Raw genomic sequence first — 25,572 nt, 5'->3', positions numbered from 1 at the left:
GCCAAGTGTGTCAGGTAGATATGGCCCATCGTTTCTAAACTCCTTTTATAAGAACAAACATGTTATTCCTGATGCTTTTGAGATTGGCCCTGTCTCAGAGGAGAGGGTGAGAATGTGTCTATCCACATTGTCAATTAACAAAGCCACTGGACAGGACTTGATTCCGTCAAGATTTTTAAGTGATAGTGCTAATGTAATCTCTAGGGTACTTACCCATATAATAAATTTATCGTTAAGTCAGGGTATCTTTCCAAGCGATATGAAAAGGGCCAGGGTAGTTCCCCTTTTTAAGAAAAATAACAGATCAGATGTTGGTAATTATAGGCCTGTATCAATTCTGACAGCCGTATCGAAGGTGTTTGAGCGTCTTGTGTATGAGCAGGTGGAAGAGTACCTTGTCAGACAAAATCTATTGTATCAACTTCAGTCTGGTTTTAGAGCAGCATACTCTACTGAAACCTGTCTTATTAATTTATTTGATTATATTCGACAAAACTTTGATGAAGGAAAGTATGTGGGCATGATTCTTCTTGACTTGCAAAAAGCTTTTGATACTGTAAACCATGCAATACTCCTATCAAAGCTACAATGTATAGGCTTTAGAAATACTGCTGTGAAATGGTTCACCTCTTACCTCACTCAAGTTTGTGATGTTGAGGGGACCATATCAGATCCTCAGGATATTACTTGTGGGGTGCCCCAAGGTTCAATCCTTGGCCCTCTTTTATTCTTAGTTTATATTAATGACATGCCAGCTGCGGTGAAATGTAAGCTGCTTTTATATGCTGATGACTCTGCATTACTGGTTTCTGGGGATGATATCAGCGAGATTGAGAAGACTCTAGGTAATGAATTAAATAGTGTTAGTAAGTGGCTTACAGACAACAGGCTTTCAATACATTTGGGAAAAACTGAGTCCATTTTATTTGGAACAAAAAGAAAGTTGTCTAGAACTAATGCACTTAAGGTTACATGTAATGGCACTGAAATAGTGTCTAAGAACAGTGTTACATACCTGGGGTTAACATTAGAACAGTCGTTAACCTGTAAATCTATTGCTGATAAAATATTATCCAAATGTGCCGGTAAACTGAAATTCCTGTATCGCAGGACAAGGCATCTAGATTATTCTATTAAGAAATTACTGGTCATATCATTGATTCAATGTCATTTCGATTATGCATGTTCTGCTTGGTACTGTGGATTATCAGTTAAACTTAAAAATAGACTGCAAGTGATGCAAAATAATGTTATTCGCTACCTGTTAAATGCACCACCCCGGACTCATATTGGTAGAGATGCTTTTAAAAGGGTAGGGTTGCTGCCAGTTCATGTTAGAGTGGAGCAGTTAAAGTTGAATCATATGTATAATGTTATAAATGGCTCTGCTCCCAAATATTTACATTCCCATATAAAAATGGTTCATACACAGCATAATCACAATACTCGGGCCAGTGTCCGTTCTTGTAAAGTGCCTAGAGTCAACAATGCAGCTAGAAGTTCGTTTTTTTTTATACAGGTATAACACTGTGGAATAATCTGCCACTTTCCCTCAAAATTGTAAATACCAGGGGGGCTTTTAGATATAAAGTAAAGGTATTTTTATGGAATAGAGTAGCCAATATTTTTTAGTTAGTGTAGATTGATTTTTTATGTGATTTATGATTCTTTGATTTTAGAATGCTTTCAAACCTTGGATGATTTGTATTATATGTTATTGTTTTTGACCAGAAATAGGTCTTTGTTATGTGTTGTATGTTTTAACACCAAGGACCATGTTGGAAATAAGTGTTTACACTTTAACATGCTATCCTTTGGATTATGTTGTTTGTTCTAATCCAAAATCAATCAATCAATCAATCAATCAATCAATCAATCAATCAATCAATCAATCAATCAATCAATCAATCAATCAATCAATCAATCAATTGTTTATAAAGCTTTTTGAATTTGCATGTAGCATAGGGATGATTTTTATCCGGTTTATGAAGACACATTTATGTGGCCAAGTGTAAATTGAAAGTTCAAACTCAATCAGATAGCAGTCCAATCACTCAAATATCAGCTGTCCAATATCATTTGCTAAACCCCATAGACTTCTTCAACGACAAGGTTTTCATTAAAATGATCATTTTATAAATGTCTTTTGTTTTCCTTTTAGTAAATGATGTGCGTAATGCAGCACTGTGTGCAGCGAGCTATATGCTGTTTGATGCAGATGATCAAGTGATGCAGCAGAACCTTGCCTACTACAGATTCTACAGAGAACAGTGGGGACTGCATGACGAGCATTTCAAACCACGGCCAGTAAGTACAGACACACAAGCATAATATGTCAATATTGTCAATATTACAGAAATGTAGTAAGGGTAATGCTTCTGATGCTCAACATTTAAAACAAAAAAAATCCCCATCACAGTACAGTAGTGGCAGAGACATTTAGTTTTGTTGGTTAAATTGGCTTCTTTTAACTCAAATCCAGGAACAAATCAACACATAACTGAAACTAGTACTAAAAGGTATCTATTGACTCTGCTAGTTCTGAAGTGGCCTGATAACAGACTTTCATTTAGAAATGTTTCGTTCTGGTTGCATTTCTAGCGCTACAGTTTTAACATTTCTGTCTTTGTCCACACAGGAAGCTCTTAGATATTACAATCTAACTACCAAACTGAAGGAACTGCTGGAGTTTGCACAGAATTATTTACAGACAGATGATGAGGTAAACCCCATTGTGTCATTTAATAGCTGAATCCAGTAATCTAAAAACAAGTCAACTATAGCTATGTTCACACTATCATTCCAAATCCAATTATTTGTGTATTCGTTAGGAATCTGATCTAAATGAACGACTGTCCACACTGTGTATCACAACGGTTCAGATCCAATTTGCATGTCCTGTGGGATGCTTTCGTTTTCCAGAATATCTGTGTTGGTTTCTAAGCCAATATAGATGCTTGTGCACTATTTAGTTATAGGAACTGAGTTATAGGAACTTGGCACCAGCGCAGTCCTTTGAGAACTAAATTTCCCCTAGGGCCATTTTCCTGGTTGCATTCGCACCGCCAGTTGGACTTCTGAAGTGGCATAAGCCATTATATCCTGCTGCTCTGGTTGTTGTGCGGGACTTTTATTTTTATGGATATTTCAGCCAATAGTTATGTGAACTATGGAAACATTTCTCTAGTGCAAAAGCCCCTCATGACCTTGTGTTGACGCAATGTTGTCTTATTATAATATGACAATGTGTAGCCGCTGCACTGGAGACAGAAATGTAGAAGGATGGCACACGTGGCTCTATTCTATGCTGCTGTCTCTGCTGGTCTCAAATTTGAAATTTCTGTGTATGGACCCCAGAGATGTCTCCATTGTGTTATAGTTGTGTTATAATTTTCTGTACGACCTGCACTTGACAACAACACAATGATGTCTGACGTGTTAATGCTGTGTTTAACCCTCTCGAGTCGGCTGTCGCGCCGGCGTGATTGGCTTGCTTTTTTTCTTATCAGTGCCAAAGAGACTCAAATAACTCTGTCGTTTTTTTATCCAGGGTTCCCACTCTTCTTGAAAGTACTTGAAAGTTCTTGAATTTCAGACACATGGATTCAAGGCCTGGAAAGTACTTGAAAATAAACATAGGTCCTTGAAAGTGCTTGAATTAAGCATGAACTGCATTTTTTTAGAGTAGCATGGTGCCATTACAAAAATTGGACTTCATGCGCTGCCAAAGCCAGAACAAAACAGCATTATGGGAGGAAGCTATTTCAATATATTTCTGCTTTTCCATAAGCGCCATCTACTGTCAAAAGCCCTCTTCGGACGGTAATTGTTTCTGGTGGGGTCATAAGGTATTTTCATAAATGACAGGAGCTAGTCAGTGATTTTATTGCCGCCCGAATCCAGAATGTCAGTGTTTTTCTCCCACCACCCGTGTAAAAATCCCGGCCGAATTACCTACTGTTTTTAGACAAACACCAAGGACGTGTGGTAGTTTTCTACCATCTCTGAGTTTTCTAGAATATATCACTTCAAAATTCACTGTTTATATCCTTTTTGACCACTGAAGGCCACCGTACGGTGCGCTTTGCTGTAATTTGGATGCATTTTAAAGATCATTACTTTCATTACTGAAATGCTGGCAAGTATTTACAAGAGCAATATTTCATCACCGCTCAAAAATAAAAAGAAGAAAAGCATGTAAACATTTGAGTTGGACGGCAGCAATTATAAATGTTAAATATAATATATGTGCAGGTCTTAAAAGCTTTCAAATTGATTTTTAAAAAGGTACCATGTACAGGTTATTTAATAAATAATTTTGCATATTTTTTATGCCTAACAATTAACTTGTCCATATCTTTTCATTTAATTGGAAAATTCAAGTATACAATATTATCTCTATATTTTGATGTTTTAATTAAGTAATGATTTATAAAAAAGAAAACTAAAACTACTGTGAAATAAATGTTAAAAGCAGGAATAAGAGCTGCAAACTGCATCTTGTACACCAGCCTCTTTACTCATTGGATTTTGTAAAATTGGACATTTTTTCTCATTGAAAATTGTATTTTAGTTGTCAGTATGCCTTAGCGTTACTGAATTAAAGGGATAGTTCACCCAAAAAGGAAAATTTGATGTTTTTCTGCTTACCCCTAAGGCATCCAAGATGTAGGTGTCTGGAGATGTAGGACTGGTAATCCCTACATTATGGGGACAAAATGTCCCCACAAAGATGGCAATATCCGAAATCCTCATCCTTGTGGGGACAGTTTTAGCTCCCCATGAGGAAAACATCTTAAAAATCAGACTAAGTGATATTTTTTGAAAATGTAAAAATGCAGAATGTCTCCTGTTATGGGTAGGTTTAGGGGCAGGGGCAGTGTAGGGGGATAGAATATACGGTATGTACGGTATAAAAACCATTACGCCTATGGAAAGTCCCCATAAAACATGAAAACCCAACGTGTGTGTGTGTGTGTGTGTGTGTGTGTGTGTGTGTGTGTGTGTGTGTGTGTGTGTGTATGTGTGTGGAGGGGGATGGCTGGATATCCGTTGCCTGCAGCATACATCAGCATTTTGATGGTGTAAAGTTTAACTCATACATTTGTCGACATAAATGTGGTGTATTCAGATTACTTTGATATAGTTATTTTACATTTAGCGGGTTTGACTTTATATTGCAGCGAATGATAACTTTACATTTACATTCAGACAGGACTAGTTTTCTAAATTATATCTGAGTTACAATTCTCATCACCCAACATCTGTGATTTCAAATATATTCAAAATAATGTTTTCAGAGAGTGAAGTAAAAAAAACTTTCTCCCACCATTTAGATTTTATTAGGGCTCAAGCCTGAAAGGGCGCAGAGTCCTATTGTTCCCCTAAGGATTATTAGGGCTCAAGCCTGAAAGGGCGCAGAGCCCTATTGTTTTCCTTAGGATTATTAGGGCTCAAGCCTGAAAGGGCGCAGAGCCCTATTGTTTTCCTTAAGATTATTATTAGGGCCCAAGCCCTGAAAGGGCGCAGAGCCCTATTGTTCCCCTAAGGATTATTAGGGCCCAAGCCCTGAAAGGGCGCAGAGCCCTATTGTTCTTCCTCAGATTATTCTTTGTTTTTTAGGGCTCAAGCCTGAAAGGGCGCAGAGCCCTATTGTTCCCCTAAGGATTATTAGGGCCCAAGCCCTGAAAGGGCGCAGAGCCCTATTGTTCTTCCTCTGTTTCTTATTATTATTAGGGCCCAAGCCCTGAAAGGGCGCAGAGCCCTATTGTTCTTCCTCAGATTATTCTTTGTTTTTTTTTTTTTTTTTTTTTTTATTTTTTTTTTCGACTTCTCGGGTACTTTTGGGGCACTTAACATGCTCGAAAACTCTTGAAACTTCGCACAGGCGTCGGAATGCGCGGCCATCAGAGCCGGGCTGAAGCTGGTACCCGGGCGTGGCAGGGGGACTCGACAGCGCCCCCTAGAACACACTTAGAAACTTGGTCCATGTATCAAACACACTTGCACGTACATGTATGAAACTCGGTACACATATAGACCTCATCGGGCCAAACAACTTTCGTGCTCATAGTTATGCGTCAGCCCAACAGGAAGTGAGCTATTATGGGTTGTTCGGAAAACCCATGCTCTGGAATTTAATATACTCCTCCGAGGCCATTGTTTCGATCATTGCCAAACTCGGTCAGCATGAAGTGAACATATCCAGGATGCTAAATTGCGAGCGGATTTTTGATATCTCAAATGGTTTGGCCGTGGCGAAGCAACGAATTTATGGCGAGAAAAGGGAAACAGGAAGTGTGTTATAACGTCAGCAAACATTGACTGATTTGGATGAAACTTCAGCTGTGTGTTCGTTGTAAGAGGCCGATCACATGGATATGACTTTTGTGAGTCAAAGTTATAGCGCCACCAACTGGCAGCAGGAAGTGTGTCACTTTCAAAAATGCTTTGAATCACCATCTTATTTTCACCCCATTTACTTCAAACTTCATCAGTATAATGTGAAAACATGACAGATAGAGACGTATGAAATGGATTCCTGAAATTTCAAATACTGTTGCCATGGCAACGTGTCAAAGTTTAATAATCTTTTGGCTGTTTTGAGGCTCTTAGCATGCTTGAAATTGCTTGAAACTGCTTGAAACTCAACACACACATCAGAGATGTCAGTCAGTACACATTGGCAAAGCATCAGAAATGGGCGGGGATGAGGGCCTCTCTAGCGCCACCTTTTGACAAAAGTGGGGGGGTTAGTTTTATCTTCAGTCACCAAACTCGGTACATATATTGTTCTCTTCGAGCCGGACAACTTTCTAATTTACAGTCATTAGCTCCGACCAACAGGAAGTCAGATATTTTGGTTTTAAGGTGAATATTTATGTAATTCAGGGTCTGAGTTTTTACGTTCTCCTCGTAGGCGATTTATTCAATCTCCACCAAACTCGGTCAACATGAAACAAAGATACGGAAGATGCTAAAATGCGAACGAATATTGGATATCTCAAACGGTGTTGCCATGGCGAGGGATTAAATAAGGACAAAAAAAGGGGAACAGAAATTGTCTCATATCTTGTAAAATAATATTTTGATTTAAATTAAATTAAGATTGTATGTTTGGTAATTGAACTTAGATTAATTTAAAATGACTATACTATTTTTCAGATGAATATATATATTTATTTTAAATATTTTTTTAAATAATCAATTCTGTATCTGTCTGTGCTGCTCTCCCCTCAATGAACACAAGATGGCAGCATTGTATTAGTTTTGAAGCAGGATAAAAAAAAAACTTGTTTCTCTCTCTCGTTTATGTGATTTATGAGGACACAAATTTGTATAATGACATGGGTATTACACTGGTATTACAACGTGTATGTGTGTGTGTTTAAAAACATACTAAAACAATGTTTTATTAAAATGTAACCAAATAGCTTTAAAATAATCATACTATTTTTCAGATCAATATATTTATTTTATTTAATATATTTCTTCTGAATATTTATTCTCTGTCTGCCCTCCCCTCACTAAAGGGTGGCAGTGTTGTGTTATTTTTTAAACTCTCTTTCTGTGTGTGTGTGTGTGTGTGTGTGTGTGTGTGTGTGTGTGTGTGTGTGTGTGTGTGTGTGTGTGTGTGTGTGTGTGTGTGTGTGTGTGTGTGTGTGTGTGTGTGTCATACTATTTTTCAGATCAATATATTTATTTTATTTAATATATTTCTTCTGAATATTTATTCTCTGTCTGCCCTCCCCTCACTAAAGGGTGGCAGTGTTGTGTTATTTTTTAAACTCTCTTTCTGTGTGTGTGTGTGTGTGTGTGTGTGTGTGTGTGTGTGTGTGTGTGTGTGTGTGTGTGTGTGTGTGTGTGTGTGTGTGTGTGTGTGTGTGTGTGTGTGTGTGTGTGTGTGTGTGTGTGTGCAGGCCCGTCGCGACAAGGCAGGCAAACCAAGCAATTGCTTGGGGCCCCGAGCTGGCCTGGGGCCCCAAGACAGCGACAGGTTAAGAATAAAATGAAACGACAAACTGTGTGAGCGCCCCATTGATAGTCAATGCAGTAAAGTGCAATGACACTGTTATCGGGATCCCCCTTAAGGGGCCCCTCTCAGAAGTCGCTGACAGCAGCCAGCCAACCACGCGATCTCTGCTGCGGCAAAATACAAAATCTTCGGATTTTAAGCGGAATTTTATGCTTCAGGAAGCCAGAAAAGAAAAAACAGAAAGGAAGAGGAGGATAAGAAAAAACAAGATAGTGGTATGTGATAAATTACACTGGATAAAATAGCTCTACTTGTCTTGTACAAAAAAAGTGTAAGTTTGCAGCAGGTAGGCTAGCAAAAATATGTTTATGTTAGCTATCGTTACCTGCCTGACGGCAAATGCTGCTTGTAACGAACAGTTAGTGCAACTTTTTTTTCGAACAGACGGAATGACATGAGATTGCTATAGCTTTGTAATAGGTTTTGATGAAAGTGGCATAGCATGCTCTACTAACTATTATTTATGCTATGCATAAATAACCTGGAATAGTTAATATAGCTTGCTATATTAACAATTATTATAAACATTATTTAACCAGAAAGAGGCAGAGGAACATGATTTTTTTCATAGCTTATCTTAACGTGCTAGTGTCGGGATATATACGGTAGTGACAGTTTATGCAAATATGACATTATTTTTATGAGTTACCAATAGATCTTGAACAATTACTTTATTCTGTGGCAATTTTTACACTATTACATTTTGAAGTACAGTATCAGGACAACCCACATGTTTGACTGGTACTGTTTACATGTTTTACTGGTACTGCCCACGTTTTACTGGTACTGTTTATTAACTATTTAACAAGGTATTATAGTCATCGGTTGCAACTTTATAATAACCATCCAGATAATGTTTATAGACAGTTTACAAAACAACTAGTAACCCTTAAGTATTCCCAAAGTGTTAGGAATATCTGGTCCGTCTATCTATGTAAAAGTAATGTTTATAGATGTTTAAAAAATGGTTACTTAAAGGTTTAAAAAAAAAATTAATGATACAGTGGTGTTTTTTGCAAATGTTTTCAAATTTTATGCACAGTATATGCAACAACAGTATTTGCACTGTAAACCTTTTTATTAATATAAAGTGTGGGTGAACTTAAACTGTATGGCTATGCTGCGGTATGCTGTGTGTGTGTGTGTGTGTGTGTGTGTGTGTGTGTGTGTGTGTGTGTGTGTGTGTGTGTGTGTGTGTGTGTGTGTGTGTGTCAGTGTCCTATCTGTGTGGATGCGTCTCATGTCAGCTAATCAAGGGACACTGACACACACACACACACACACACACACTCGACGCATAGATAGACTCGCGTCAGTTTCCTGCTCACATCGAGTTCTCTTTTGCTCTTGAACAAACCATAACACAGAGGATTGTGAGTATTCTCATATTCGAGTCTTAAATTAGTTAAATAACGTCTTAAATGAACTTAAAGAGTTGTGAGGAAATGAGATGCGCGGGACCGCGCGTGAGATCCGCGGTTGTTCTTAAAGTGACAGGAGCACTGATGATGCCTGTCATTAATGTTCATCAAAGAACAACGGCAACAGAGAAAATTGTAGCTTTAATGATGATTCATCTATATTTCATTTATTATTTATGCAGTTAAGGAAGGTTTGATAACTATTACATTTCTGTATAACAGGGAAGGCCATGGGTAAATATAACATTTATTATTTTGGTGATTTAGGTAAAATGGTTTAAAAAAACACAGCAGAACCACAGCGCATCTGATATGACTGGCATAACGCTGGCGAAGTTAGGGACCGTCTGCAAAGTTACATACAACATTGAAACGTGTATAACGTTACCAAACTTCACTAGCATTTAAAGAGAATGACAGTCATAAAACTGACTGTAAAGTGATCATCTAGGTGTCAGGTATGATGCACACATTTTGATATTTAATAAAATAAACTGTCAAATCATATGGAAATATGGATATGCATTATTTCTCTAGGATACTGTTTGGGCTCTAACACAAAATATGCTAGATTTAAATGCATCATAGCTGAACACTGATGAGAATATTTCTTGAGAATATATTTACAGAGATAATATTAGAGATTATATTTACGACAAATTATTATTATTTATGCGTTATGCGTTGCTATTGACGACGGCCATTAAGTAAAGAAATTCCACAGAATCTAGCTTAAAAAAGTGCTTAGAGCTGCTTTAGTTATTTGTTGTTTGTTTAATTTCAAATATAAAACTTGTTGAAATGTTTTAAGTGTGTGCATCTGTTCTTTTTGAACACTTTCATCTTGTTTGAACAAAACCGTGATAATATTGATAACCGTGATAATTTGGGTCACTATAATCGTGATGTTAAATTTCCATACCGTTTCATCCCTACTTTAGTGTGAATAAGTAAAAAAGAACTACAAACACCTTGAATTAAATACTGGCCTTCTGGACTTACAAAATTTTGAGCAGGAAAATATAACTTTTATCTATTTTATCCTATGATATTAAAATTAATCTAAATTTAAATTACATCATGGGTGTGGCTTGTGGTGATAGTGGCACCAGTTGCTGCGGTAAATTTGGCACATTCGAGCGATTCTAAAATATTCTCCTGTTTAAATGCATATTGCCTGCCGTGCACAGTTAAGCTGATGCCACCGGCGTGGCGGTGCCACCGGCTTGGGCCCGTCATCGCTGCTCGCAGCTTTAATTATTATTATTATTATTATTATTTTATCGACTTCTCGGGCACTTTTGGGGCCCTTACCATGCTCAAAAACTCTTGAAACTTTGCACACACATCGGAATGCGCGGCCATCAGAGCCGGGCTGAAGCTGGTACCCGGGCGTGGCAGGGGGGCTCGACAGCGCCCCCTAAAGTGGGGTCTGAAAACTTGGTCTATATATCAAACACACTTGCACGTACATGTATGAAACTCGGTACACATATAGACCTCATCGGGCCAAACAACTTTCGTGCTCTAAGTTACGTGTCAGCCCAACAGGAAGTGAGCTAATATGGGTTGTTCTGAAAACACATGCTCTGGAATTTAATATACTCCTCCGAGGCCATTGTTTCAATCAGTGCCAAACTCGGTCAGCATGAAGTCAAGACACAGAGGATGCTAAATTGCGAACGGATTTTTGATATCTTAAACGGTTTGGCCGTGGCGAAGCAACGAATTTATGGCGAGAAAAGGTAAACAGGAAGTGTGTAATAACTTGTGCAAACATTGACTGATTTGGATGAAACTTCAGCTGTGTGTTCGTTGTAAGAGGCCGATCACATGGATATGACTTTTGTGAGTCAAAGTTATAGCGCCACCAACTGGCAGCAGGAAGTGTGTCACTTTCAAAAATGCTTTGAATCACCATCTTATTTTCACACGATTGACTTCAAACTTCATCAGTATAATGTGAAAACATGACAGATAGAGACATATGAATGAATTCCTGATATTTCAAATAATGCTGCCATGGCAACATGTCAAAGTTTAATAATGTTTTTGACTGTTTGTGTGCCCTCCCCTCTATCACCAAAAGGGGGCAGTGTTGTATTATTTTTGAAACTCCCTTTCTCTCTCTCTCTCTCTCTGTGCTTGCTTATGTGATTTATGAGGACACAAATGTGTATGATGACATGGCTATTGGTATTACAACGTAGTGGTTAATGTGGACATGAACTATGACACTATATCACTACAGAACTCATTTTCTAAATCACATTTGAGTTACAATTCTTATCATCTGACAGCCGTGATTTCATGTACTCATTCAGACAGAACTCTTTTTTTAAAACAGAGGAGTGTGAGTGTGTTTTCTATACATGTGCTTTACAGAAGGTCATGTGCTGTGTTTGCAAAGATCACTTTTGACACATTTGTCTTTAAATTCATTATTTACTGACATAGTTCAAATTTATTTTTAAAAAAAATTCACATTATTTTCTACAAGTGTCTGTTTATAAGTGTCTTTTTTTCACAGAAAGTTTTTGTTTGAACGTGAATATTTGTATAATTCAGGGTCTGAGTTTTTACGTTCTCCTCGTAGGTGATTTATTCAATCTCCACCAAACTCGGTCAACGTGAAACGGAAGCTTAACGCATTAAAAATATTTAACGCAAATAACGCAGCGTCCGTTTTTATATCAATTTTTGCTTAGCGTTACATGATCACCACGCTCCTATTCATGTAAATGCTTCCAAGCGCGACAAGACACAAGAGAGCGCGCTGTATGCCAGTGTCCTGTCTATGTGTGTGTGTGTGTGTGTGTGTGTGCAGGCCCGTCGCGACAAGGCAGGCAAACCAAGCAATTGCTTGGGGCCTCGAGCTGGCCTGGGGCACCAAGACAGCGACAGGTTAAGAATAAAATGAAACGACAAACTGTGTGAGCGCCCCATTGATAGTCAATGCAGTAAAGTGCAATGACACTGCTATCGGGATCCCCCTTAAGGGGCCCCTCTCAGAAGTCGCTGACAGCAGCCAGCCAACAACGCGATCTCTGCTGCGGCAAAATACAAAACAACCTCGGATTTGAAGCGGAATTTTATGCTTCAGGAAGCCAGAAAAGAGAAAGGAAGAGGAGGATAAGAAAAAACAAGATAGTGGTATGTGATAAATTACACTGGATAAAATAGCTCTACTTGTCTTGTACAAAAAAAGTGTAAGTTTGCAGCAGGTAGGCTAGCAAAAATATGTTTATGTTAGCTATCGTTACCTGCCTGACGGCAAATGCTGCTTGTAACGAACAGTTAGTGCAACTTTTTTTTCGAACAGACGGAATGACATGAGATTGCTATAGCTTTGTAATATGTTTTGATGAAAGTGGCATAGCATGCTATACTAACTATTATTTATGCTATGCATAAATAACCTGGAATAGTTAATATAGCATGCTATATTAACAATTATTATAAACATTATTTAACCAGAAAGAGGCAGAGGAACATGATTTTTTTTCATAGCTTATCTTAATGTGCTAGTGTCGGGATATACGGTAGTGACAGTTTATGCAAATATGACATTATTTTTATGAGTTAGCAATAGATCTTGAACAATTACTTTATTCTGTGGCAATTTTTACACTATTACATTTTGAAGTACAGTATCAGGACAACCCACATGTTTGACTGGTACTGTTTACATGTTTTACTGGTACTGCCCACGTTTTACTGGTACTGTTTATTAAACTATTTAACAAGGTATTATAGTCATCGGTTGCAACTTTACAATAACCATCCAGATAATGTTTATAGACAGTTTACAAAACAACTAGTAACCCTAAAGTATTCCCAAAGTGTTAGGAATATCTGGTCCGTCTATCTATGTAAATGTAATGTTTATAGATGTTTAAAAAATGGTTACTTAAAGGTTTAAAAAAAAAATGTAATGATACAGTGGTGTTTTTTGCAAATGTTTTCAAATTTTATGCACAGTATTTGCAACAACAGTATTTGCACTGTAAACCTTTTTATTAATATATAGTGTGGGTGAACTTAAACTGTATGGCTATGCTGCGGTGTGTGTGTGTGTGTGTGTGTGTGTGTGTGTGTGTGTGTGTGTGTGTGTGTGTGTGTGTGTGTGTGTGTGTGTGTGTGTGTGTCTGTCAGTGTCCTATCTGTGTGGATGCGTCTCATGTCAGCTAATCAAGGGACACTGACACACACACACACACACACACACACACACACACACACACACACACACACACACACACACACACTCGACGCATAGATAGACTCGCGTCAGTTTCCTGCTCACATCGAGTTCTCTTTTGCTCTTGAACAAACAATAACACAGAGGATTTTGAGTATTCTCATATTAGAGTCTTAAATTAGTTAAATAACGTCTTAAATGAACTTTAAAGAGTTGTGAGGAAATGAGATGCGCGGGACCGCGCGTGAGATCCGCGGTTGTTCTTAAAGTGACAGGAGCACTGATGATGCCTGTCATTAATGTTCATCAAAGAACAACGGGAATAGAGAAAATTGTAGCTTTAATGATGATTCATCTATATTTCATTTATTATTTATGCAGTTAAGGAAGGTTTGATAACTATTACATTTCTGTATAACAGGGAAGGCCATGGGTAAATATAACATTTATTATTTTGGGATATAATCATGGTATATATAACATAATATATATATAACATATATAGGTGGAGGGGTGTTTATTACAACATAATCATGGTTTATGAAGACATTTCATGTGTCCCCGTAAATCAAAATAGCTTTAACAGCATATTAAACAATTTTTTAATAAAAATGTAAAAATGCAGAATGTTTTCTGTGATGGTAGGTTTAGGGGTAGTGTGTGTGTGTGTGTGTGTGTGTGTGTGTGTATGTGTGTGTGTGTGTGCGATATGTAGGCTTAGGGGTAGTGTAGGGGGATAGAATGTACAGTTTGTACAGTATACAAACCATTAAGTCTATGGAATGCCATCTGCCTGTCTTTCCCCTTCCCCCTCTCTATCTGTGTGTGTGTGTGTGTGTGGGGGGGGGGGTCTCTCTCACCCTGTGAGTTTGTGTGTGTGCCTTTCTCTCAGTCCTTCCCCTCCCCCTCACTCTCACTCTATCATTGTGTGTGTGTGTGTGTGTGTGTGTGTGTGTGTGTGTGTGTGTGACTTTCTCTCTTGATCATAATTTAACCCTTTCATATAGGCTATCACAAATAACTATCACTTGAAATAAAAACGTCATGTGATGTGTTTGCCAAGATCACGTATGATGCACATGTCTTTAAATTAATTATTTACTGATATAATATAAATGTATTAAAACATAAATTTCACATGATTTTATAAAAGTGGCTATTTATAATAAACTTCCATAAAATGTAGACACGCATCTTACTCTTACCTGACACTGATATTAAAATCATCTTTGCAGTTTCTGTGATTTGGCTCCATTTATACATTTTTTATTAAAAAAAATTTATTGGACCACCCATATTGAAATTAAAGCATGTTTTATGGTGCATAAGATTGGTGCACAAATGGTAGCTAAGGTAGCTCAAAAACACATGAAGAGAAGTGTTAGAATAAAACAACATCAGCATTCGAATGGTATTCTGAACTCATTCCAATTTGACCTTTGACATAATCTGACATGAAATTCATATAAATTTAATTGATCTCATAGATGTGGCTGTTGTGGTTTGTGGTCATAGCAGCACCAACTGCTGCAGTTAATGTGGTGAATTCAGATGACTTTGACATAGTCCTTTTATGTTTTCCCATTTTAAATGCCTATTGCCTGCCGTGCACAGTTAAACTGATGCCACCGGGGTGGCGGTGCCACCGGCTTGGGCCCGTCATCGCTGCTCGCAGCTTTAATTATTATTATTATTTTATCGACTTCTCGGGCACTTTTGGGGCCCTTACCATGCTCAAAAACTCTTGAAACTTTGCACACACATCGGAATGCGCGGCCATCAGAGCCGGGCTGAAGCTGGTACCCGGGCGTGGCAGGGGGGCTCGACAGCGCCCCCTAAAGTGGTGTCTGAAAACTTGGTCTATATATCAAACACACTTGCACGTACATGTATGAAACTCGGTACACATATAGACCTCATCGGGCCAAACAACTTTCGTGCTCTAAGTTACGTGTCAGCCCAACAGGAAGTGAGCTAATATGGGTTGTTCTGAAAACACATGCTCTGGAATTTAATATACTCCTCCGAGGCCATTGTTTCAATCAGTGCCAAACTCGGTCAGCATGAAGTCAAGACACAGAGGATGCTAAATTGCGAACGGATTTTTGATATCTTAAACGGTTTGGCCGTGGCGAAGCAACGAATTTATGGCGAGAAAAGGTAAACAGGAAGTGTGTAATAACTTGTGCAAACATTGACTGATTTGGATGAAACTTCAGCTGTGTGTTCGTTGTAAGAGGCCGATCACATGGATATGACTTTTGTGAGTCAAAGTTATAGCGCCACCAACTGGCAGCAGGAAGTGTGTCACTTTCAAAAATGCTTTGAATCACCATCTTATTTTCACACGATTGACTTCAAACTTCATCAGTATAATGTGAAAACATGACAGATAGAGACATATGAATGAATTCCTGATATTTCAAATAATGCTGCCATGGCAACATGTCAAAGTTTAATAATGTTTTTGACTGTTTGTGTGCCCTCCCCTCTATCACCAAAAGGGGGCAGTGTTGTATTATTTTTGAAACTCCCTTTCTCTCTCTCTCTCTCTCTCTCTCTCTGTGCTTGCTTATGTGATTTATGAGGACACAAATGTGTATGATGACATGGGTATTGTATTACAACGTAGTGGTTAATGTGGACATGAACTATGACACTATATCAGTACAGGACTCATTTTCTAAATGACATTTGAGTTACAATTCTTTTCACCTGACAGCTGTGATTTCATGTACTCATTCAGACAGAACTCTTTTTTTAAAACAGGAGTGTGAGTGTGTTTTCTATACATGTGCTTTACAGAAGGTCATGTGCTGTGTTTGCAAAGATCACTTTTGACACATTTGTCTTTAAATTCATACTGACATAGTTCAAATTTATTTAAAAAAAAAATTCACATTATTTTCTACAAGTGTCTGTTTATAAGTGTCTTTTTTCACAGAAAGTTTTTGTTTGAACGTGAATATTTGTATAATTCAGGGTCTAAGTTTTTACGTTCTCCTCGTAGGTGATTTATTCAATCTCCACCAAACTCGGTCAACGTGAAACGGAAGCTTAACGCATTAAAAATATTTAACGCAAATAACACAGCGTCCGTTTTTATATCCATTTTTGCTTAGCGTTACATGATCACGCTCCTATTCATGTAAATGCTTCCAAGCGCGACAAGACACAAGAGAGCGCGCTGTATGCCAGTGTCCTGTCTGTGTGTGTGTGTGTGTGTGTGTCAGTGTCCTGTCTGTGTGTGTGTGTGTGTGTGTGTGTGTCCTGTCTGTGTGTGTGTGTGTGTGTGTGTGTCAGTGTCCTGTCTGTGTGGATGCGTCTCATGTCAGCTAATCAAGGGACACTGACACACACACACACACACACAAACACACACACACTCGACGCATAGATAGACTCGCGTCAGTTTCCTGCTCACATCGAGTTCTCTTTTGCTGTTGAACAAACAATAACACAGAGGATTTTGAGTATTCTCATACTGTCTTAAATTAGTTAAATAACGTCTTAAATGAACTTTAAAGAGTTGTGAGGAAATGAGATGCGCGGGACCGCGCGTGAGATCCGCGGTTGTTCTTAAAGTGACAGGAGCACTGATGATGCCTGTCATTAATGTTCATCAAAGAACAACGGGAACAGAGAAAATTGTAGCTTTAATGATGATTCATCTATATTTCATTTATTATTTATGCAGTTAAGGAAGGTTTGATAACTATTACATTTCTGTATAACAGGGAAGGCCATGGGTAAATATAACATTTATTATTTTGGGTTTATGTAAAGATTTTTTTAAGTTCACTTAAATTAAAAGTTGTTTTTTAAAGACTAATAAATGTTGAAATTGGGAGCTTTCAGTTATACTGTAATGTAACGTCATTAATGTTTCATAGAGAATTTAGTATCAGTGATACTGGTCTTCATTCATAAAAAATGACAATACAACACATATTTACAATATGCTGTCTTTAAATTGTTTCTAAATTAATTTGGAGAGTAACTGAAATTATTACAATATCAAAATATTACAAACTTAAAATATTAAAAACTTGCGATTAATCGTGATTAATTACAGAAAAAAATGTGATTAATTAGTTAATTTTTTACTTTACAGTCATTAGCTCTGACCAACAGGAAGTCAGATATTTTGGTTTGAACGTGAATATTTGTATAATTTCTCTTAGCATGCTTGAAATTGCTTGAAACTCAACACACACATCAGAGATGTCAGTCAGTGGAAATGGGCAAAGCCTCAGAAATGCGTGTGTTGGAGGGGTGTTTATTACAACATAATCATGGTTTATGAAGACATTTCATGTGTCCCCGTAAATAAAAATAGCTTTAACAGCATACTAAACAATTTTTTAATAAAAATGTAAAAATGCAGAATGTTTTCTGTGATGGTAGGTTTAGGGGTAGTGTGTGTGTGTGTGTGTGTGTGTGTGTGTGTGTGTGTGTGATATGTAGGCTTAGGGGTAGTGTAGGGGGATAGAATGTACAGTTTTTACAGTATACAAACCATTAAGTCTATGGAATGCCATCTGCCTGTCTTTCCCCTTCCCCCTCTCTATCTGTGTGTGTGTGTGTGGGGGGGGTCTCTCTCTCACCCTGTGAGTTTGTGTGTGTGCCTTTCTCTCAGTCCTTCCCCTCCCCCTCACTCTCACTCTATCATTGTGTGTGTGTGTGTGTGTGTGCCTTTCTCTTTTGATCATAATTTAACCCTTTCATATAGGCTATCACAAATAACTATCACTTAAAATAAAAACGTCATGTGATGTGTTTGCCAAGATCACGTATGATGCACATGTCTTTAAATTAATTATTTACTGATATAATATAAATGTATTAAAACATAAATTTCACATGATTTTATAAAAGTGGCTATTTATAATAAACTTCCATAAAATGTAGACACGCATCTTACTCTTACCTGACACTGATATTAAAATCATCTTTGCAGTTTCTGTGATTTGGCTCCATTTATACATTTTTTATTAAAAAGAATTTATTGGACCACCCATATTGAAATGAAAGCATGTTTTATGGTGCATAAGATTGGTGCACAAACGGTAGCTAAGGTAGCTCAAAAACACATGAAGAGAAGTGTTAGAATAAAACAACATCAGCATTCGAATGGTATTCTGAACTCATTCCAATTTGACCTTTGACATAATCTGACATGAAATTCATATAAATTTAATTGATCTCATAGATGTGGCTGTTGTGGTCATAGCAGCACCAACTGCTGCAGTTAATGTGGTGAATTCAGATGACTTTGACATAGTCCTTTTATGTTTTCCCATTTTAAATGCCTATTGCCTGCCGTGCACAGTTAAGCTGATGCCACCGGGGTGGCGGTGCCACCGGCTTGGGCCCGTCATCGCTGCTCGCAGCTTTAATTCTTTTTCTTTTTATTTTCGACTTCTCGGGTACTTTTGGGGCACTTAACATGCTCGAAAACTCTTGAAACTTTGCACACACGTCGGAATGCGCGGCCATCAGAACCGGGCTGAAGCTGGTACCCGGGCGTGGCAGGGGGACTCGACAGCGCCCCCTAAAGTGGGGTCTGAAAACTTGGTCTATATATCAAACACACTTGCACGTACATGTATGAAACTCGGTACACATATAGACCTCATTGGGCCAAACAACTTTCGTGCTCTAAGTTACGTGTCAGCCCAACAGGAAGTGAGCTAATATGGGTTGTTCTGAAAACACATGCTCTGGAATTTAATATACTCCTCCGAGGACATTGTTTCAATCAGTGCCAAACTCGGTCAGCATAAAGTCAAGACACAGAGGATGCTAAATTGCGAGCGGATTTTTGATAACTCAAACGGTTTGGCCGTGGCGAAGCAACGAATTTATGGCGAGAAAAGGGAAACAGGAAGTGTGTAATAACTTGTGCAAACATTGAATGATTTGGATGAAACTTCAGCTGTGTGTTTGTTGTAAGAGGCCGATCACATGGATATGACTTTTGTGAGTCAAAGTTATAGCGCCACCAACTGGCAGCAGGAAGTGTGTCACTTTCAAAAATGCTTTGAATCCCCATCTTATTTGCACCCGATTGACTTCAAACTTCATCAGTATAATGTGAAAACATGACAGATAGAGACATATGAATGAATTCCTAATATTTCAAAAAATGTTGCCATGGCAACATGTCAAAGTTTAATAATGTTTTTGGCTGTTTGTGTGCCCTCCCCTCTATCACCAAAAGGGGGCAGTGTTGTATTATTTTTGAAACTCCCTTTCTCTGTATGTGTGCTTGTTAATGTGATTCATGAGGACACAAATGTGTATGATGACATGGGTATTACACTGGTATTACAACGTAGTGGTTAATGTGGACATGAACTATGACACTATATCACTACTCATACAGGACTAATTTTCTAAATGACATTTGAGTTACAATTCTTTTCACCTGACAGCCGTGATTTCATGTACTCATTCAGACAGAACTCTTTTTTTAAAACAGAGTGTGAGTGTGTTTTCTATACATGTGCTTTACAGAAGGTCATGTGCTGTGTTTGCAAAGATCACTTTTGACACATTTGTCTTTAAATTCATTATTTACTGACATAGTTGAAATTTATAAAAAAAAAAAATTCACATTATTTTCTACAAGTGTCTGTTTATAAGTGTCTTTTTTCACAGAAAGTTAGTTTGTTTGAACGTGAATATTTGTTTAATTCAGGGTCTGAGTTTTTACGTTCTCCTCGTAGGCGATTTATTCAATCTCCACCAAACTCGGTCAACGTGAAACGGAAGCTTAACGCATTAAAAATATTTAACGCAATAACGCAGCGTCCGTTTTTATATCCATTTTTGCTTAGCGTTACATGATCACCATCGCTCCTATTCATGTAAATGCTTCCAAGCGCGACAAGACATAAGAGAGCGCGCTGTATGCCAGTGTCCTGTGTGTGTGTGTGTGTGTGTGTGTGTGTGTGTGTGTGTGTGTCAGTGTCCTGTCTGTGTGTGTGTGTGTGTGTGTGTGTGTGTCAGTGTCCTGTCTGTGTGGATGCGTCTCATGTCAGCTAATCAAGGGACACTGACACACACACACACACACACACACACACACACACACACACACACACACACACACACACACACACCAGGCCCGTCGCGACAAGGCAGGCAAACCAAGCAATTGCTTGGGGCCCCGAGCTGGCCTGGGGCCCCAAGACAGCGACAGGTTAAGAATAAAATGAAACGACAAACTGTGTGAGCGCCCCATTGATAGTCAATGCAGTAAAGTGCAATGACACTGTTATCGGGATCCCCCTTAAAAGGCCCCTCTCAGTAGTCGCTGACAGCAGCCAGCCAACCACACGATCTCTGCAGCCGGAAAAATACAAAACATCCTCGGATTTGAAGCGGAATTTTATGCTTCAGGAAGCCAGAAAAGAAAATAGAGAAAGGAAGAGGAGGATAAGAAAAAAAACAAGATAGTGGTATGTGATAAATTACACTGGATAAAATAGCTCTACTTGTCTTGTACAAAAATGGTGTAAGTTTGCAGCAGGTAGGCTAGCAAAAATATGTTTATGTTAGCTATCGTTACCTGCCTGACGGCAAATGCTGCTTGTAACGAACAGTTAGAGCAACTTTTTTTTTTCGAACAGACGAAATTACATGAGATTGCTATAGCTTTGTAATATGTTTTGATGAAAGTGGCATAGCATGCTATACTAACTATTATTTATGCTATGCATAAATAACCTGGAATAGTTAAAATAGCATGCTATATTAACAATTATTATAAACATTATTTAACCAGAAAGAGGCAGAGGAACATTATTTTTTTCATAGCTTATCTTAGTGTGCTAGTGTCGGGATATATACGGTAGTGACAGTTTGCAAATATGACATTATTTTTATAAGTTACCAATGGATCTTGAACAATTACTTTATTCTGTGGCAATTTTTACACTGTTACATTTTGAAGTACAGTATCAGGACAACCCACATGTTTTACTGGTACTGTTTATTAACTATTTATCAAGGTATTATAGTCATCTGTTGCAACTTTATAATAACCATCTAGATAATGTTTATAGACAGTTTACAAACCAACTAGTAACCCTTAAGTATTCCCAAAGTGTTAGGAATATCTGGTCCGTCTATCTATGTAATGTTTATATATGTTTTAAAAACGGTTAAAGGTTTACAAATTTTTTTTAATGATACAGTGGTGTTTTTTGCAAATGTTTTCAAATTTTATGGACATTATATGCAACAGTATTTGCACTGTCTCTATGTCCATTTTGCTTGGGGCCCCCAAATTTCTTCAAACGGCCCTGTGTGTGTGTGTGTGTGTGTGTGTGTGTGTGTGTATGTGTGTGTGTGTGTGTGTGTGTGTGTGTGTGATATGTAGGTTTAGGGGTAGTGTAGGGGGATAGAATGTACAGTTTGTACAGTATAAAAACTAGGGGTGTAACGATTCATCTACTACATCGATGTATCGATTTATTTTCCTATGATCTAACTACATCAATCTGTGCTCGGCAAGTTGGCCTTCCGGAAGACATATATCGATCTAACATCGTTTTAAAAGGTAATCAATCGATTGTATCGATCATAGGAAATAACGCATTGGATTTAAGCACGTCAGACTTCATATGGATGTTTTTTCTTAGCACTTTTAATGATAAAGGCGTTAAACGTTACTCGATTCAGTCTGCCTATCTGTGACATCATCGCAACGCACCAGCAGCAGCGCTCATTGAAATGAATGGGATCGTGTCGCTTTGTCGCTGCGTGTTGCTGGCGGTGTGAACGGGGCTTGAGAAAACAAAACATAGCATGGCGCATGGCAGAGGAGAAGCCAACGAGCGAGAAATGATCAAGCCACCAGGAGAAAGCGCTACCTGTACTTTCAACCCTTGCTTGTTACCTGTGCATTCCTGGCACCAGTGTTCCAGCAGAGCGAGTTTTTAGTACTGCTGGCGACATAGTGAACGCACAGAGAAGTGTTCTGAGGTCAGATCATGGTGATATTTTTGAAAAAGAAATCTGTAGAGTCATTGAAGAGTAGTTGGTTACATTTTATCTTTTGTTAAATATTGTTTGTTTATTAAACTGAGAGTAGTAGCAGGCCAGTTTATTCAATCTGAAGAAATGTTGGTTGCACTTTATTTTTGATATTAATATTGTATTTGTATTATTTTAATGTTGAAAAACAACAGCAAAAGTAGCAGGTAAACTTACTATTAATTAAACCTGAAGAGAAGTTAGTTGCACTTTATTTTTTATATTAATATTGTTATATTTTTATGTTGGAAAACAAAAGCAGAAGTAGCAGGTTAACCTACTGTTGAAATGTTGGTTGCACTTACTGTGCTTTTATTGAATATGTATTGAATATTGAAAATGAGAGCAGAAAAGGTTATCTTCCTGTTAATTCAACCTAAACTGTTGGTTGCACTTTATTCAAATAAAATTTTAATGCATTTGCCATTAATTGTTGTTTACTTGTTTGTTTATATCCATAATTAATTGATATACCGGATTCCCTTACAAGAAACAACAGGAATCTTGGAAATTTCACCTGCACTGACCAGTATCCAGATATTTATTTCAGTCACACAATTTTTGGATAAAAAGTTACTGAATCGATTTCAAGTCACTGAATCGTTTCGGATCGTATCGTTCTAAATTAACCAATATCGTCCTTGAATCGTATCGACAACCTCAAATCGTGATACGAATCGTATCGTTGTTAAAACGAATCGTTACACCCCTAATAAAAACCATTAAGTCTATGGAATGCCCTCTGCCTGTCTTTCCCCTTCCCCCTCACTCTCACCCTGTGAGTTTGTGTGTGTGCCTTTCTCTCAGTCCTTCCCCTCCCCCTCTCCCTCACTCTCACTCTATCACTGTGTGTGTGTGTGTGTGTGTGTGTGTGTGTGTGTGTGTGTGTGTGTGTGTGTGTGTGTGTGTGTGTGTGTGTGTGTGTGTGTGTGTGTGTGTGTGTGTGTGTGTGTGTGTGTGACTTTCTCTCTTGATGATGATAATTTAACCCTTTTTATATAGGCTATCACAAATAACTTTCACTTGAAATAAAAACGTCATGTGATGTGTTTGCCAAGATCACGGATGATGCTATGTCTTTAAATTAATTATTTACTGATATAATATAAATGTATTAAGACATAAATTTCACATGATTTTATAAAAGTGGCTATTTATAATAAACTTCCATAAAATGTAGACACGCATCTTACTCTTACCTAACACTGATATTAAAATCATCTTTGCTGTTTCTGTGATTTGGTTCCATTTATTAATTTTGTCATTTATTTTTTATATTGGACCACACATATTGATTTCAAATATATTCAAAATAATTTTTTCAGAGAGTGAAATAAAAAAAACTTTCTCCCACCATTTAGATTTTATTTCTTTTTGTTGTTAAAATCTTGTGAATCTTGTTCAATGTGCAGATTGACTCTCTCTCAGTCCTTCCCCTCCCCCCTCACTCTCAGGCTCACCCTGTGTGTGTGTTTGAGTGTGTGTGTGTGCGCGCACGTGTGTGTGTGTATTGTCTCTCTCACCCTGTGAGTTTGTGTGTGTGCCTTTCTCTCTGGGAATGATAATTTAACCCTTTCGTATCATAGACTATCACAAAAAACTATCACTTTAGTGTGAATTAGTAAAAAAGAACTACAAACACCTTTAATTAAATACTGGCCTTCTGGACTTACAAAATTTTGAGCAGGAAAAGATAACTTTTATCTATTTTATCCTATGACATTAAAATTAATCTAGATTTAAATTACATCATGGGTGTGGCTTATGGTCAAAATGGCACCAGCTGCTGCAGTAAATGTGGCATATTCGAGTGATTTTTAAAATGCTCTCCTGTTTAAATGCATATTGCCTGCCATGCACAGTTAAGCTGATGCCACCGGCGTGGCGGTGCCACCGGCTTGAGCCCGTCATCGCTGCTCGCAGCTTTAATGTTTTTTTTGTTTTTTTCTCGACTTCTCGGGTACTTTTGGGGCACTTAACATGCTCGAAAACTCTTGAAACTTTGCACGGGCGTCGGAATGCGCGGCCATCAGAGCCGGGCTGAAGCTGGTACCCGGGCGTGGCAGGGGGGCTCGACAGCGCCCCCTAAAGTGGGGTCTGAAAACTTGGTCCATATATCAAACACACTTGCACGTACATGTATGAAACTCGGTACACATATAGATCTCATCAGGCCGAACAACTTTCGTGCTCTAAGTTATGCGTCAGCCCTACAGGAAGTGAGCTATTATGGGTTGTTCGGAAAACGCATGCTCTGGAATTTAATATACTCCTCCGAGGCCATTGTTTCGATCATTGCCAAACTCGGTCAGCATGAAGAGAACATATCCAGGATGCTAAATTGCGAGCGGATTTTTGATATCTCAAATGGTTTGGCCGTGGCGAAGCAACGAATTTATGGCGAGAAAAGGGAAACAGGAAGTGTGTTATAACTTGTGCAAACATTGACTGGTTTGGATGAAACTTCAGCTGTGTGTTTGTTGTAAGAAGCCGATCACATGGATATGACTTTTGTGAGTCAAAGTTATAGCGCCACCAACTGGCAGCAGGAAGTGTGTCACTTTTTTTTTTAAATGCTTTAAATCACGGTCTTATTTTGACCCGATTTATTTCAAACTTCATCAGTATAATGTGAAAACATGACAGATAGAGACGTATGAAATGGATTCCTGAAATTTCAAATACTGTTGCCATGGCAACGTGTCAAAGTTTAATAATCTTTTGGCTGTTCTGAGGCTCTTAGCATGCTTGAAATTGCTTGAAACTGCTTGAAACTCAACACACACATCAGAGATGTCAGTCAGTTCACATGGACAAAGCCTCAGAAACGGGCGGGGATGAGGGGCTCTCTAGCGCCACCTTTTGACAAA

The 25,572-nt window shown here is 38.1% G+C and overlaps 1 protein-coding gene across 2 annotated transcripts in view; it reads left to right on the top strand.

The window, feature by feature from the left end:
• The window catches only part of p3h4 (prolyl 3-hydroxylase family member 4 (inactive)), a 159,569-nt gene that overhangs the window by 32,557 nt on the left and 101,440 nt on the right, over positions 1-25,572 (top strand). For both annotated transcript variants that reach the window (XM_079829363.1, XM_079829362.1), the window contains 2 exons: positions 2,162-2,307; positions 2,639-2,722. In XM_079829363.1, coding sequence (XP_079685489.1) covers positions 2,162-2,307; positions 2,639-2,722 — 230 coding nt within the window. The remainder of the gene's footprint in view (positions 1-2,161; positions 2,308-2,638; positions 2,723-25,572) is intronic.

The sequence above is a fragment of the Gobio gobio genome, assembly GCF_949357685.1.
Source record: "Gobio gobio genome assembly, chromosome: 11".
Lineage (NCBI taxonomy): Eukaryota > Metazoa > Chordata > Actinopteri > Cypriniformes > Gobionidae > Gobio > Gobio gobio.
This window is presented reverse-complemented; position numbering and strand designations above follow the sequence as displayed.